Source organism: Monodelphis domestica, chromosome 1, assembly GCF_027887165.1.
Source record: "Monodelphis domestica isolate mMonDom1 chromosome 1, mMonDom1.pri, whole genome shotgun sequence".
NCBI lineage: Eukaryota > Metazoa > Chordata > Mammalia > Didelphimorphia > Didelphidae > Monodelphis > Monodelphis domestica.
Genome location: NC_077227.1, coordinates 82,211,325 through 82,228,015, shown reverse-complemented (window position 1 = coordinate 82,228,015; position 16,691 = coordinate 82,211,325). Strand labels below are relative to the sequence as shown.

The 16,691-nt window shown below is 37.4% G+C and overlaps 1 protein-coding gene across 1 annotated transcript in view; it reads left to right on the top strand.

The window, feature by feature from the left end:
* Window positions 1–16,691, top strand: part of PDE6C (phosphodiesterase 6C) — an 88,929-nt gene that overhangs the window by 13,097 nt on the left and 59,141 nt on the right. Inside the window, exons 8-13 of the mRNA XM_007478791.3 lie at window positions 2,793–2,840; window positions 5,957–6,106; window positions 7,705–7,848; window positions 10,238–10,306; window positions 15,871–16,017; window positions 16,315–16,422. Of these exons, the coding sequence (XP_007478853.1) occupies window positions 2,793–2,840; window positions 5,957–6,106; window positions 7,705–7,848; window positions 10,238–10,306; window positions 15,871–16,017; window positions 16,315–16,422 (666 nt within the window). The remainder of the gene's footprint in view (window positions 1–2,792; window positions 2,841–5,956; window positions 6,107–7,704; window positions 7,849–10,237; window positions 10,307–15,870; window positions 16,018–16,314; window positions 16,423–16,691) is intronic.

Below are 16,691 nucleotides of genomic sequence, written 5' to 3'. Positions count from 1 at the left end.
CAGAAGATAAGGGTTTAAAAATGATAATACATCAGGATATAGCCACATTAATTGGCCTTGGGACATATCCTTCTTTCAACTGGGAGACAATGTGGGATGTGTCATAAAGCTACTCAAAGCCTTCTAAACTCCATATTAGAGAAGTGCCAAAGGAACAGCCAGTCAGTCAAATTTATAACCTAGGATTGTAGGTTCTAACAGCAACCTTTCCATTATACTATGCCATCAATGTCCTATCAATGACCTCCTAGTTATATTGTTCTTTTAAAAATATTTATTTTATTTATTTATTATATTTATTAATTTATTTAAATATTTAAATTTTATTTTAAGGGCATTTTTTGTTTTTCTGACATGTTCATTTTCCAGTCTATCTCTCTCCCCTCCCTTTAGCCCAGGGAGCAATACCAAATATTAAAAATACATATACATATTTTAAATAGTTCAATAAAACCATCACATTACTCATGTCTGATAATATATGCACTATTCCACACTCACAGTCCCCTCCCTCTGCAAAGATGGGTAAGAGAAGGAACACTTTTTATTTCTTCTCTGGGGCCAAACTTGGTCATCATAATTACATACCATTGAGCTTCAGGTTTTTCTTCTTTCAGGTAGTCTCCTTCTAAAATGTCCTTGTTTTTCTCTTTCATTTCTTTTCCCTCCATACTAGATACTCATGAATTACCTAAATGACTAGTTGTTCCATGCAGTTACTAGGATGGATTAAGGATGAATCCTCAATTTCCTTTTTCACTTTTTCCTAGCTCTAAAATCTTTGATTCTCTGAGAGGTGGAGGAAACCTGAAAACCCTACTGATTTCTCCGATGTTAAATATCTCCTTTTCCACATCTGTGGTAGCTGCTGCCAAACAGTTTCAAGGCTCACTCACTCACATAATCTTCCCTTGCTTATATTAAATCACAAAAGTTGGAAGCCCTATGATCCAACACTATTGTGGTTTTTTTTGTAAACATGCAAAAAAAATGTATCTCATAGAAATAAAATGAATTAACTGTCCAAGATCACTCAAGAAGTTGGTGGGAGAACCCAGATCTCTCACCCCAGTTCACTATCCTATCCTCTATCCCACACTCCCTAACATTTTAAGGACACATTTCTTCTCATCCCTAAATGTCTTGCCCAGTTTAGGCTCTCCAAATTTTTCTGTCTTTCTATTTCTACTGATTCATTTCCTAGCTTCTGATTCCTCATTCACCTCTACCAAAGTCAGTCCATTCTCATAACATCATCACTAGAGTCAGATTTTTCCTTCCGTTGCCATGGATTCAATTCTTTTTACATCCTGACACCTGAAGTGTGTTTTTATGGTGATTACTTGCATGAGTTTTCCATTTCCTCTAACATTTTCTCTATACCTTTGGCAGCTTCCATTAAGTTTTGGCCACCTGGGCTGAGAGTCTCAGTGACTCATGATGACTCATGAAGATTTACAAAGCAGTCATTGTGGACCTATTTAGAATCTAGACCTTGTGGTATTTTCCTTCTGTCAGTAATTTTTCTATGCTTGAAGTGTAACTTTAATAGGCTATATATAAAATAAAAGGAAGGAAGGAAGGAAAGGAGGTATAGGGAAGGGGAGAGAATGGGAGAAGGGAGAGGAATGAGCAAGGGAGGGGAAGGAAAGTAGAAAAAAGAAAGAGATGGGGTGAAGATGGGAAGAGGAAGGGAGAAGGGAAGAGAGAAATGTAAAGGAGGGAAGAGGGAAAGGGGAATTGTTGGAATAAGGGAGGTGAGAGCAAGGGAAGAGAGAAGAGAGGGGAAGGAAAGGAAAGGAGAGGGGAGGAGAGAAAGGAGAAGAGAGCAGCAGGGAAAGTGGGAGATTAAAACAGAGTAGAGGAGTAAGTAGGACAGGAGAGGGGAGAGGAGGAAAGGAAATTTGCAAGCAATTACTGACTCAAAGCTGAGTAACAGCTCCATTATCTGTTATTTGGGAACCCAAAATAGCAAATAATGAATGTCATCTTGTGCATACATTTAAATATAAATGTCTAATATTCTGAGAGTTTGCAACATTTAAAATAATGAAGTCATACTGTGAAGACCTAATTCAGAAGAAGCTGGGAAACTGTCTAGTTTCCTAGCCCTCCCCTCCCCTCCTCCTCTTTCCCTAATCCTATTCTGTGTTGTAAATACAATCTCCAGCATCATCTAATGCAAACCACCATTTGGAGCCAGGGTTCCTTCCAACTCCCACCCCAGCTCCAGCATCCCTGTCTTCCTTGAAGAGGGGAAATAAAACAAATGATTTCTAAATCAGTTTTCATGCAGAGGTATGTCAACAGATAGTGCTAAATGTCAACAAATGATTTAATTAAGCAGAATAAATGTTAATGTCAATAAGAAGTCAATTAATATTTGCTATAGATAAGCTGCTATTTGAAAAATCTGTCTGGTTCATTACGAATGGACTATAAAGAAATCTGAGACTCTTGGTGCATTCTGAAAGAAAACAAATGGGCTTCAGTTTTCACATAGCTAGGTAGGTTTAAATGCTTTAATGACACTATTTTAATGAATAATTTTGTTTTAACACTTCAGATAAGTACCCCCCCCAAAAAAAACCTATGAAATATCCCCATAAAACAGTTAAGTAAAACTCTTAATATTGATTCTTTTAATATATATCACTTTTGACTCTGGTAATTTACTGATTAACATAATACATTTTAGTTTCAAAGCTACTCACTATATTTGACTTGAGTTTTTACAGCCTATTATTGTTATCAGTACCACTATTTCTGAAGGTTCTTTCTTCTCCTTGCAGATCTGTAATATGGTGAATGCACCAGCTGATGAATATTTCACATTTCAGGTAAGGTACTAGCCAGCTCCATCTTCACCTTCCTCCTCTCTTCCCTTTTCTTCCCTCCTCTACCCCAGGGGATAATAAGACTCATGGCCTTCTTAATAGATCATAAGATTTAGAGAAGAAAGGTATCCTAGAGATCAGCTAGTCCAATCTCCTCCTTTTACAGATAAGGAGAATGAGGCACAGAAAGAGGGAGCCATATGACAAAGTCACACATGCACTTAGGAGCAGAGTTCCAATTTGAATTTTATTCCAAATTCATTGTTTCCTAATTCTTCAGACACATAACTCACATTGATGTTAGAAGGTTTATTATTCTATCTGGGACTTATTCTTTTATTTTTAGTAGGCTCCTGGCTCAAGATAGAGGATCCACTCTCAGACAGAGGCAGGGACTAGCAGCTACCAGGGGCAGAAAGGTGAAACTTGTGACTCTCTTGCCAGTCTGGGACATCTAGGAATCCTCATTGTCACATACATATAAACTCACAGATACACACACTCAGCCCATGTCAATGCTTAGCAAGAACATACCGCATATGGATAAAATAATCTTCCAACTACAAAAGTTTGATTATGTCACTCCCATGCTCAGGCATCTCCAGTGGTTCCTTATTGCCCCCAGGACAAAATACAATTTTCTCAACCTGTCATATGGCATCTTCCATAATCTACCTCTAACATACCTTTCCAATCTAGTTTCATATTATTGTCTTCCATTTATTCTATGCCACAACCAAGCTAGATGACAAGCCCTCTTCTAGATTTAAGATTCTGTCTTCTTCCTCCATGCAATTTAAAATATATCACTTTTTATTCTGAATATAATAAAAACAAATAAAATGAGCTTCTACACATATATAACAGAATAGGAAAATAAGATTATACTACAAATCTTTCTGTACAGCTTGCTTTCTTTAAGCCTATAATATATGGACATATATAACATATAAACATCTATAACTTATAGAAACATAAAGATATATAACTTATATGTAGGCATAATTTATATAACATAAAATGAGACATGTAACAGCTTATAATAAATAAAAACAACTTATAATACATAACTAATAATATATGGACATATAACTTAAATATATAATATAACATATAGGCATAACTTGTAGCATAGAGAGACATATATAACTTATAAAATAAAACATAATCTATAGGGACACATAATTTACACAGAGAAATAGACTTTTCACAGCTGTTCCGATGTTTATGATGCACATTTCCCTTATGCAATGTGCTAAATATAAATTCCATCCCTCCACCGTCTTCTCTCCTCACCCATCCCATGCCCAGAGTCTTGGAATCTGTCTTCTTCCCTGCCTCAATTCCTGTACTAATCCTCCAATCAGCCTTTCCTGTTCTCCCCATTTTTTGGAGCTTTCTCCATCTCCCCCTCCTCTAATTCCTTTGTATATTATCTTCTGTATTGCCCAATAGAATTAAGGGCAGAAACAGTTTCATTTTTGTCTGTTTTCCCATTGCTTAGCACAGTGCCTTGCACGTAGTAGGGGCTTCATAAATGCTTGTTGACTTTTTGTTGAATAGGCATTGTTGTCTTAAAAATAGAACCAAACTATCTGCAGCCAGGCAAATCAATGTCATGAACATGTACAGACAGAAACACACATACACACACACACACACACACACACACACACACACACACACACACACACAAATGCATGTCTGTTCAGTCCCAGGGGACACAACTAAGGCACCTACTAAGCTTTGGCTTATTCATGTGGAAAGCATGAAAACATTAGATGGAAGTGACTCTTCCTTATAACCAAAGTCTGTGTGGGGCCATGGTCATACCAAAACTGCTCAGTAAGATCATTCCTCTAGGGGCTAAGATGAGCCAAAGATGGAGGAAAGATCAGATTTCCTAAATGCATTTGCACCTAATGAGAATCAATTAAATCATTCAATATATAATTATTAACTCCCTCCCCAAAGCAAAGCACTAAGCTAGATGTTGGGAAGAGATGAAAGTTAGGTGAAGCCTAGTCCCTGCCCTTGAGGACTGACAGCATCATGGGGAGACAGCCCATCAGTGGGGTAACCATATCTCACACTACTACATGACAAGGGAGAGAGAGATGCTCAATGAAGGTCTCTGAGGACCAAGGAAGAAGGTTGTTACTGTTGGACCCAAGAATGGTGATCGGGATCCAAAGAGAAAGGGTGAAGCTGACATTTGAGTAATTCTCCTCACATCCCCTCTCTTGGGTCATCTTCCTCTTCTCAGTTTCTATTTTAGAAAAGAATCAGAGAAACATTTCTTTCCAAAATTGGAAAGGACCTCAGAGACCATCCCCATAATAGCGAGCGTCCATTTAGTACTTTTAGTTCACAGAGTACTTTGCACAATTATCTCATATGATCCTCACGGCAACCCTGTGAAATAGGATGCAAAAACCAGGGTACAGAGAAGTTGACTTGTCCAACCACATAGCCAATAAGTGCCTGAGGCAGGACTTGAACTAATCTCTTCCTAACTCTAAGTCCAACATTCCATCTATTGCACCTGGTAGCTTCACTGGCTAATCCAGCATCCTCATTTTACTTAGGTGGAAACTGAGGCACAGAGGTGAAGTGACTTTCTCAGGGTCATACAATTAGTAGCAAAGCTCAGGCTACAATTCTTGATGGTCAGTCTAGTGGGGGGTTGTTTTGTTTTGTTTTTCTGTTACCCTCCTGTCTATCTGGTTTGCTGCCTGCTCTGAGTGCAATTATATGAACAGGTTTGTGGGGGTGGAGGAAGCAGCTGAATGGCTCATTGGATAGCGAGCCAGACCTAGAGATGGGAGGTCCTGGGTTCAAATCTGACCAAGTCACTTAATCCCCATTGCCCAGTCTTTACTGTTCTTCTGACTTGAAAGCAGTACAGAGTATTGATTCTAAGAGGGAAGGGTTACTTAAAAAAAAAAAAAGAGTCTGTGGATAGTGGGAGTTTCTCATTCAAAGAAATAGTCTGGTCTCCCAAGAATCCTCACTTCAGGACATGTCAGGACAGGGTGGCAGCTGTCCCTCAGCCATGTCTGAACGCTTTTCTTCCCCACTGCCTGTCAATAAATGATGACAGTTCTTATCCTTTATAGAAAGGACCTGTTGATGAAACAGGTTGGATCATCCATAATGTCCTCTCCCTACCCATAGTCAACAAGAAGGAAGACATCGTGGGAGTCGTGACATTCTACAATAGAAAAGATGCAAAGCCCTTTGATGAATATGATGAGCAAATCATGGAGGTGAGTTTTATGAACTAAGGCAGGTAAATGTCTAATCATTGCTTTGGTGTGCTCATATTCCCTTTGAAAGCTTCATGATGTGGTGATTCACAGAAGCTCAAAATAACCACCTTCCCAGACTGTTACTTCCAGATCCAGCCTTCTGGACATTTTATGGTCAGAATTTAAAACGTGGGCTTGCCAGGATGTTTCCTCAAATTAGGGAATGAATGGAGAGAAGAGAGTTCTACTTCCTGTTGTGAAGTAGGTAATTTAATTCCTGACTGCCTCATTCTAGTCTTTCTTATTTCACTCTCCCTTCTAAACTCCCATTATGTGTTATTTTCCAGCCCTTATTTTCTCAGTGTGAGAGCTGTGTGACGTGGGACAAATCATATTACCTCTGAATCTCCATTTCCTCCAGTGAGGGGGGATTGGACTGGAACGTCCTTACCACCCTTTCCAGCTAGAGCTATGATCTCCTAGTCCTTGGGCACCCCACTCCCCCCACTGGTGACAGACACTGGTATTACCTCTGGTAGAGTTCCCCTAACACCCAGGCATTTAACAACCAAACCACCAGTAGAATGAAACCTTCTTGAGGGTTATTTGATTTGTATGCACCTAATACAATGTCTTGCTTATAGTGGGGACATAATAAATATTAGTTAAATTGAATTGAATCTACATCTGATTATCCAAATCCTGGTATTGAAAGCTAACTTGAAAAGTAAATTATCTTTCAGAAGACTAAGTGAAAATTCCTTTGTAGCTTTAACATTTAGTATATTATATTACTCTTGGGGGCAGTCTTAAATTGAGTAGTAAGTAATAATAATGATTGTCAATTTATATAGTTCTTACTTGTTTATAAAATTGGCCAAGTTTGTAGTCAATGACAGCCCCCCCCACCTCCCTTCCCCTTTCCACTTTTCCAATCTCAGTGGTACCCTCGCCAGCTTTCCAGGCCTTCCCATCTACCCAGAATCTCCCCTAACGAAACCTGTTCTCCTATTCCACATTCACTAAGGCTTCTATTACTTATATCTCTTCTTCTAGGAGTATTTTTTTCATTGTAAGAGGAATCAAAGCCTTAAAACGAAGGGGAATGGTGCTGAGTGTTAGTGGTAAAACTTCAGGCAGCAATCCACAGTGGAGAAAAGGCTTTGGGTCCTATTCCTTACATTAGAGTCAGAGAATCCATCTCATGATAATAGCTAACATTATTTATTATATGCTTTACAAATATTATCACATATTTTTTTTTCTTACAGCAATTCTGAGAAGTAGGTTCTATTATTCTGCCCCACTTTAGAGATGAAGGTTTAGTGAGATAGAGGTTAAGAGGCTTGCCCAGAGTCACAAGGCTGGATTTGAATTCAGATCTTCCTGACTCCAAACCAGGTAGTCTATTTACTGTACTTCCCAACTGCCGCTAATCTACCATCAAGGCTGACCCTAATGACTGATTATTAGTATTGTTCTTTCTTGATCAAGACAAGAAACCAGGTGGTAGAGAATGAGAACACTGACTATAGGAGGTCACAATGTTTTTCATACCTGAATCTCTATTTCTAGTTACCTTCCAGAAGCAGACTGTTTGTTTGTTTTTAATTCAGACTCTCACACAGTTCCTGGGTTGGTCTCTTTTAAATACTGACGCCTATGAGAAAATGAATAAGCTTGAAAACAGAAAGGACATCGCTTATGAAATGCTCATGTACCAGACCAAAGCCACAGCTGATGAAATTGAGTCTATTTTGGTAAGTGTAGAGATTGGATTTCCAGTTAACTACTTACTTGTTTTCCCTGGAATTCCCACGTTACCTAGCGTTGAGGTGTGGCACATTCATAGTGCAGTGGGAAATAGCATGCCCCTGTTGTGATTTCTCTCCTACCAGAAGCCTTTCATGAAAGGGATGAAGACGAGCTAATCTGGGCAAGATGAGATCCACCAGGGATAAAAATCCCTCTGTGATAAACCCATTGGAATAGCCAGAATGTCTACAATAGAATTTCATTAAATACAGTGAAATGTTATATTCTCAGGCTTCAGGAGCTGAGGGTTAAACAAAGTCATGCCCACTCTTTTCGAGGGTTATTGGTAAATAAAAAAGTATAGTGTCTAATGGAGGAAAAGCTATATGCTTTACAAATATTTACAACCAAGCCTGAAAGGTAGGCTTTATTATTATTTTTTTATTTTTTTTAAACCCTTACCTTCCATCTTGGAGTCAATACTGTGTATTGGTTCCAAGGCAGAAGAGTGGTAAGGGCTAGGCAATGGGGGTCAAGTGACTTGCCCAGGGTCACACAGCTGGGAAGTGTCTGAGGTCAGATTTGAACCTAGGAACCTCTCATTTCTAGACCTGGCTCTCCATCCACTGAGATGCCCACCTGCCCCCCATAGCTTTATTATTATCTTCCCTTTAGAGATAAAGAAGCTGAGACAGAGCTTAAGTGGCTTGTCCAGGACCATATAGCTAGTGTCTAAGCCTAGATTTTAATTTAGATCTTTGAGGTCTGGTGTTCTATACACAGCATCACTCAACTGCCCAACTCTAACCCTTTTCTCTTCCAAGCTCCTGAATCAGAGGGAGAAAGAAAATGTTGGAGCTGGAAGGGACTTTACAGATCAAAGAGAACAACCTATTCTCTCTACAGAACTGGGAACAGGCCAGAGAAGCTCCAAGTCACATAGTTCATGAAAAAGATGGGATTTCTAACCCAGATTTCTGAATTCAAAACTAGCATTTCCCTCATAAATCCCAGTTGTTAAAACATCTCAGAAAGCAAGTACAGAAGCATAGCTGCTTATAAAAGTCACCCTACTTAGTCATGATTTAAAATAGTGTGGATTTGTTTAATTGGCTAGGAAAAAAATGTGCATGTATTTTAAACTTAATTATTTTAATTGGCTAAAAAACATTTTGTATGTATAGCAGTTGGGCTAAAAAAAATCATTATTTTAAATATGACCTTGGGTACATGACAACATCTCTGGACCTCAGTTTTCTTGTCTGTGAAACAGTTCTAAGTCTATAATCCTGTGATATGAATGAGAAACTTGATGGAATAATGGATAGAATGTCCAGTTTGTAGAAGTACAGGGTTCAAACTCTGCCTTTTGTGATCATGGGCAAAACGTTTCATGTGGCTTGTATGACAATAAAAACAAAAATTAAAAAAGACTCCATTGCCGGTAACTAAATGGCAGTGTTGTTAATAGAAAAAAGCTTTGAACTATGTATTAAGAGGCCCAGAAGTTTTAGTTTTGCTACTTACTTGCTATATGACCTTGAAATGCCATGTCTGCTCTCTCAGAAGTAAAATGAAGGGGTTAGATTAGATCATCTCTGAGGTACCTTTCAGCTCTAAAGACTCAGATCTTCTCCCTCTTATTGATCTCTACTTCTCCCTCTTACACATAGAAATCTATATGTAAAGAAATATGTATAGATTACATATATTTCTTAAAGATGACATAGGATAAGCATATGACAATTTGGTAGCATGGTCCCATGAAGACAACTCTATGATGAAGCTCCAGAAGAGAAATATTCTTCTTGCAAGGAACCAGCTCAGACAAAAACTGGAAGACCCTTGGGGAGCATCAGTTGTCCATAGATCATATCTTGAGAATTACTGCTTTAGATATAAGGAGGAAATTTGCCAAATAGCTGCTCTCTATAGATGATAGGAGAGTATGAATGAAAGTCATGAGAAGAGAGGGAAAGATTAAAATTCTGAGGCAATGAGATTAAAAATAGTCACTTCAAGAGGATGAAGAAATACTTAAAATCATACCCTTATACACTTGGCTTCAGTCCTACCTGTATAGGCTTGCCCTGTCAACCTATGATATTATAAGGTAAAAAAGAGAGACATTTTCCAATGAGTTAAGTCACCAAATTTCTTCCAGGGTGCAAAGAAAATAGTTCTTTCTTTTTAAAATTACCTCTCCTAGAAACTTACAAAACCAGGCTCCTTTTAAAAACCCCACTAACATTTTCATTATTAATAGTATTGGAAGAATTAAGTAGGAGTTAATTTTTGCTCCAGAGAAATTTACTGTCTCAATTGTTTTTATAGTTTATATTATTATAATATATATTATATTTTTATATTATTTTATTATATTATATATTTTAGAAATACAAAGATAAGTTGAATACAGATATTACTGAAGGCTATGAAGAAAAACAACTCATCCAGATTTTGGTAAGTATTCTCATATTATGTTTAGTGGCTTTGTGAGGCAAAAGGGCTTCTATTTATATTAAAAGAAATAAAAGAGAGAGAGAGATGACTACTGTTGTCATTTGCTAGCTTCCCAGACCATCTCTACTAGCCTGTGGCAAAATGTGGGGAAAGATTTCCCTTATTGATCAAAGACTGAGCCTACAGGACTCAGATCTTCTATTATTTGAACCGTAGTAGTCCAGTACATATATTAGGTACATAAAAAGCATACTATGGGGTAAGGACTTCTGGATGTTCAAACCACATGCAATTTAGGAATATACTGATATAGTTCATACCACTCTATTTGTTTTGTCCAGGATTCACTCACTCGGGCACTGATTCATTCATTCATTTAATGTGAATTTTAGGGTCTACTGAGTACCAGGCATTCCTGTTAAGAGTTGGAGATATAAAGACAAAAACAAACCATCCCTGTCTTTAAGAACTTTACATTCTGCCAGGGAGAGATAATATATACAAAGACAAGTAATACAAAATATATGCAAACATTGTCTATGAGAGAAGGGTCAACTGGGAGAAGAGGATCATAATAGCCAATCTATAAAAGACGGCACTTGAACTGATACTTGAAAGAAGTTAGAGACCCTAAAAAGAGGAGATAAAGAAGTACATTCCAGTGTCAATTTTAAAAATTAATATTCAATACTCCAAGTATTAAATTTATAGGATTTATTAATAATAAAACTTGAAGCAAGGGAAGAAAAACCTCAGTAAAGAAAACCCATACTCTCAGCTGCCCACATGAAAAAGAATGAGGGAGCATTCTTAAAAACACAGCTTAAACACAATAACGTAAGGATGCTAAAGTGAATGAAGGGAAAAGGATTCTTGGGACAAGAAAAGAATTCTGGGAGATGGAGTACAAGGGTTCTAGATTTCTAATTATACACCAGTCATGAGGAACAAAAGATAGAATGTCACAGAATAGCCAATAGATTACGTTAAATATAGCATTTAATAAGGATTTGCTATGTGCCAGACTCCCTAATTGCTGGGAATATAAATACAAACCTTCCTAATCTAACTGGTGAGTTGCTTCCTGGGACTTCCAATTGCAGAAATATTGGCTCCCAGCCATGTTCACTTCTAACTTGATCTTACTAGGGTCATAATTAAAGTATTTTTAGCAAAATATCCCTACCTGAATTTGTGGCTTCCTGGAAGGATCTTTGAGAAAATAAGGCTACCTGTATCCCCACAATGGAGCATTGGAGGATGTCTAAGGGAATATTGGTAGCATAAGATCAACTTTTGTGTCTGGATCCAATTTAGGATCATTGAAAGCACTCAGTGCAAAATTTCCCCAATGCAATCTTTAAAAAATTATTTGTTTGCTTGTTACATAAAGTTCTTAGGTTTCTCTCTTCCTCTCACCCCACCTCACACTAGAGAAGGCATCAACTGACCAAAAACATATGTGTGTGTGTATAAAATGATGTCATTTATTTATCAGTTCTGTCTCTGGAGGCAGACATTCACAATTCTTCAAATATTTCTGTTGATGTATATAATGTTCTCTTGGTTCTGCTCATTTAATAATTTTATGTAGGTCTTTCCATGTTTTTTTAAATTAACCCATTCATCATTTTCCCTGAATATAATTTAATTCTCTTCCTATTCAGTTCTGAGTCCAAATCATTCATTGTCCATATTTTCTGACTGTCCAAAATACATATATTGATCGACAAATCCATTGGATTACCCACCTAACTATTTATTTTAAGTTGGATAACATACATTATTTTTCTATTTGTTTTCTCCTTCATGGATGGCTTGGCTAATCTCTTCTGAGGGACCATAATTCCTACTATTTAGGTTCTATCATACTAGAGCTATAGCTCATTTATTATTATATATTATACTTACAAGTAAAACAAGTTTTTCGGGAAATCCCAAGAACCTAAGTATTGTTTATGTAGGATATATGTTCCAAGCCTCCAGCAAACAATTCTAAAATAATATTTGGAACAACCCATTTATAAGCCAATGATTCTAAATCATACTTTTTTGTTATAGAAAAAAGATCCAATGAAAACAAAATGAAGGTAGTGCATAGGATAGCAATTTTTCAGGAAAACACCACTTAATAACTATTAATGCATATGCACTCAAAAATAACATGTTACATCTACAATTCTACCAACACTTATGCCGTAGGCCTTCTAGGGGTACACTAATTCTTCCTGCATAACAAATATATGTGGTAGGGTTGGGCTACAACCTCTTAAAAAGAGGGATTACCTCTCTTGAATCCTCTAGTACATCCCGACTCACTCCAAGATGGAGGAGAATTAAAGATCCCTATAGGCTTCATCAGGGAGGGAGAAATCTAATCTTGTGGTGGAGGTTACCAATATATTTGCACATTTAATCCATTCTATTTTAACTTATTCCCACCCATTTTCATTCCCTCTCTTTTAGTCTCTCCCCTTACTCCTCCATCCTTTCTGTGGGCCAAATACAAGGATTTTTTTTTCTGTTCTTTTCCCCAAACTACAAACGCTTATGATAAAAATTTAACAATAGGTTCCCTATCAGAGGAGAATGGGAGAATGATCCTCCCCTGCCCCCCATAAATGCTACCCACATAAGAACATTCTCTAACTCCTTCCTACCCCACCCTCATTTTTCTGTCCCAAGCTGGGCTCCTAAGAGTCATTCCAGGAGAGGCTATCCATGTAGATGTTTACTCTATTCCATAGAGAGTTAACAATGGAATTACCAGACTCTGCCCTGGCTAATCCCACCAGTCTTCTCCATGCTGATAAAAGCCTCCACTTTATGACTCCTTACTAATTAACTCCTCAGGCTCAACCACATTTAGGAAGCTAGTTTAGCCCACCTGATTTTTTTCCCCATATTATTGTGCAACAAGGAAAACCAGCGAATGATGTCTCTAAGGTTTTCCTTTCAGGAAGGAACACAGAGCTACATTCAGTGGTTTAAGGCATTTCCCATTGTAGTTACTTGAGAAGTGTACATTTTGTCTGTTGACACATGACTCCTAATCCATGCTATCAGGCTAGGCTTGGAAATCTAATCAATTCAACAAAACCCCCAGAGCTCTGAAGTCTCATCTCAATTTCCTCCTGGATTTTGTGACCTCAGAAAAGGAACAGCTCAAGCACATTGCTTTGCAGGCAAGGCTAGGAACATGAGGTCTGCTTGTCTATTAGGCTTAATGGCACCTGAAAGCAAACCCCCTTCCTTTCCCAATGTTTCTGGTATTTAGTCGTGTCTGACCTACTGGATGAGAGCTGAGATTTGTCAATGATAATTAACTTACAGAATATGGGGTCCAGGCCATATTCTCCTGACCTAGAGTTCAAACTCAGAAGGATCATAAATTTAGATCTGGAAGGAATATTAGAGACCATTGACTCCATTCCTCTTGTTTTATAAATAAGGAATTTGAGGTCTAGAGAGGAGTTTGGTGACTTGTTCAAATCCATGTAGATATAGTCAGTGGCATAGTACCTGTGGCTTGGAATCTTGGAGTCTGATGCCTCCACATTGATGGTATATTTGAGGCTAAGGGAACTTTAGGGGCTGGAATTTATCATATTCTAGGAAAGTTTCCTCCTCTGCCTTTCCTTACTCTACTCTGCCAGTCCCAAGCTTGATCCCTAGTCCACAGCCCTCTACCCATTGGTTGGTTAAGGTTTTTTTTTTTTATTCAAATCTGTGATTTTTAGTCATGTAGGAGACTTCCTGGTATGGAGATTCTATTTACCAATACAGTTTTTAAAAATTCATCCATAACTAAATAGCTTAGATTAGTTGCCTAGAGCCATTGAGAAATGTGATTTTTCTGAAACTCACAAAGCCAGTAATTGGTGTCAGAGGCAGGACTTGAATTCAGGTCTTCTTGATTCATAGGCTAATCCTTTATCCATTATACCATGCTGTCCTTCTAGGCAAAGATACCATTAGTTTAATTATACATATATATATATATATAAACTATATCTATATGTATAAATTATATAAATAAATGAATATATATATATATATTTCACATACTGTCTCTCTTTCTCTCTTACTATCTCTCTCTCTCTCTTAATCAGGAAAATGCTAAACTTCATAGTAACCTTAGCTTCAGTGTCCCTTTTCTTATTCCAGTGCCCTCTCATTCTGTTCTGGTTTTTTTCTAATTTAGATCCTGCCTGAAAATCTCCATCTCATTTCCCCACTTACCTAACAATTATCTCATCCAGTTGTACTTATATGTCTCTGAAGCACTTAGTAGAGAACATACTGAACTTTGAAAGGTGCATAAGTATTAGTCATCAGCAACAAATTATAAATGAAGAATTTGCACAAGGGAAGTCCCTTAAAGGTTGCCATCAGGGAAATGTATGATGGAAAAAAAATAGGTCAATCACATAATAAGAATGAGGGATAGGCCATGAACTCCTCACATCTTTTTGTGGTATCCACACAATGTCAAGAGAACTAAAAAAAAGGCACCAGCTTAAGGGGAAGACTTCCTGTGGAAGATTTATGAAGAGTCAAAAGGTGGGAGTACCTGTTGTATATAGGTTATGATCCTCAATCGTGGAAAGAACAGCCAAAACTGTGATTACAAAGCCTTCTGAGACTATTAGAATTATCGGTGTACCCAATTTGTTCCTTCTCTCTGTTTAATGCCTAGTACTGTACTCGTCATATAGTAGGCATTTTTTAGAAATCCCTAACTCCTTTCAAGGATCAGTTCAATTGCTATCTTTTACCTAAGATCTTTCTTGATACCCCAAAATGTTAGCTCTCTCCAAATTACTTCCTATTTGCTTTGTAAATATATTGTCTTTGTTTTTGTATCTGTTATTTTCATCCAGTAGAACATGAATTCCTAGAACTCCAGTCCTTTACCTCTTTTGTATCATGGACCTCTATGGCAATATGATAACGCCTCCTAAGAATAAGGTTTTTTTAAATGCATTAAGTAAAATTCATAGGATTACAAAAGAAATACACACACACACACATATATGTATATAATAGATGTATGTACACAGTGAGAAAAGGTTGGCAGCATGGATTTAATGTGGGACAATGTTTACTCTACAAATGGTGGGTTTGAGAACCACATGATGATGTATATGAACTTCATATATTCCAGGTTAAGAGCCTCTGTCTTAGAAGGCAAAGATTATTCATTTATGCCCTTTGTAACCCTTCTCACTATCAGGAGCTTAGTGCTTGACCCACCAGAGCACTTTATAAATACTTCAATTGAATTAAATTGAGAAATAGTTACTCTCTAACTAACAATGGAACAATAAGAAAACAAGGGGGCTAGAGAGAGAGAACTGCCTTTCACTGACTGGTAACAATTTTAGATATTTAGATATGAGTCAGCCTGGTTCCAGGTTTTTGTGATGGAGGGCCCACTCTCCACTTCATAGCTAGATAGGACTCCTGTTATCTCTATCACTCTGTGAATGTCTGAAATCTGTGAGCATGAAAAGGACTGAAAGGTCAATTTTATCTGGAAAATATCATCCTTGTTTTAACAGAAAGAAGAACTGCCGAACCCCAAGGATGTAGAACTTTATGAATTCCACTTCAGTGACTTCCCCATTACGGAGCATGAATTGATTAAATGCGGGATCCAGTTATTTTTTGAAATAAAAGCAGTGGAAAAGTTCAAAGTGCCTGTAGAGGTCAGATGATATTTACTTCATCATTAAAAATAGCAGTTCTCATAGTTCTCAAACCAAATGTCTTTTGTGTTTAGAAACTGAATTTTCAGTTTGGGTTTTAGCTGAAAAGAATTACTAACTGCAAATATTTCTCCTGAAACCTACCTAAACAAAACTGAGTGACCTTTTTTAGATAAGATGGATTGTCAATCACACCATACCAGACTTTCTTAGGCTTTGGGGGTTAGATTCCAAAGTCTGAAAGGTCTTTTTTCTTTCCTTCTTTCTTTTTCCTTTCTTTTTTATTTTTTGCAACAGGTCCTTACCAGATGGATGTACACAGTGAGAAAGGGTTACCGATCTGTCACCTATCACAACTGGCGACATGGATTCAATGTGGGACAAACAATGTTTACTCTGCTAATGGTAGGTTCAGGAACCCTACAGATAATAGTAAAGGATGATGATGATGATGATGATGATATAATTAATAATAATAATAATAATATTTCACATTTCTCTAGCATTTCAAGACTCACTAATTTCTTTCTGACTGCCAGAATTTCAGCATGAAGGGAAACTTGATGAAAGAGATCACCAGTAGGGCTGATCATGGACTTTCAAGCTAGAAAGGATCTTAAAGATCCTCAAGTACAGTTCCTTCATTTTACTGAAGACAGAACTGAGGTCCAGAG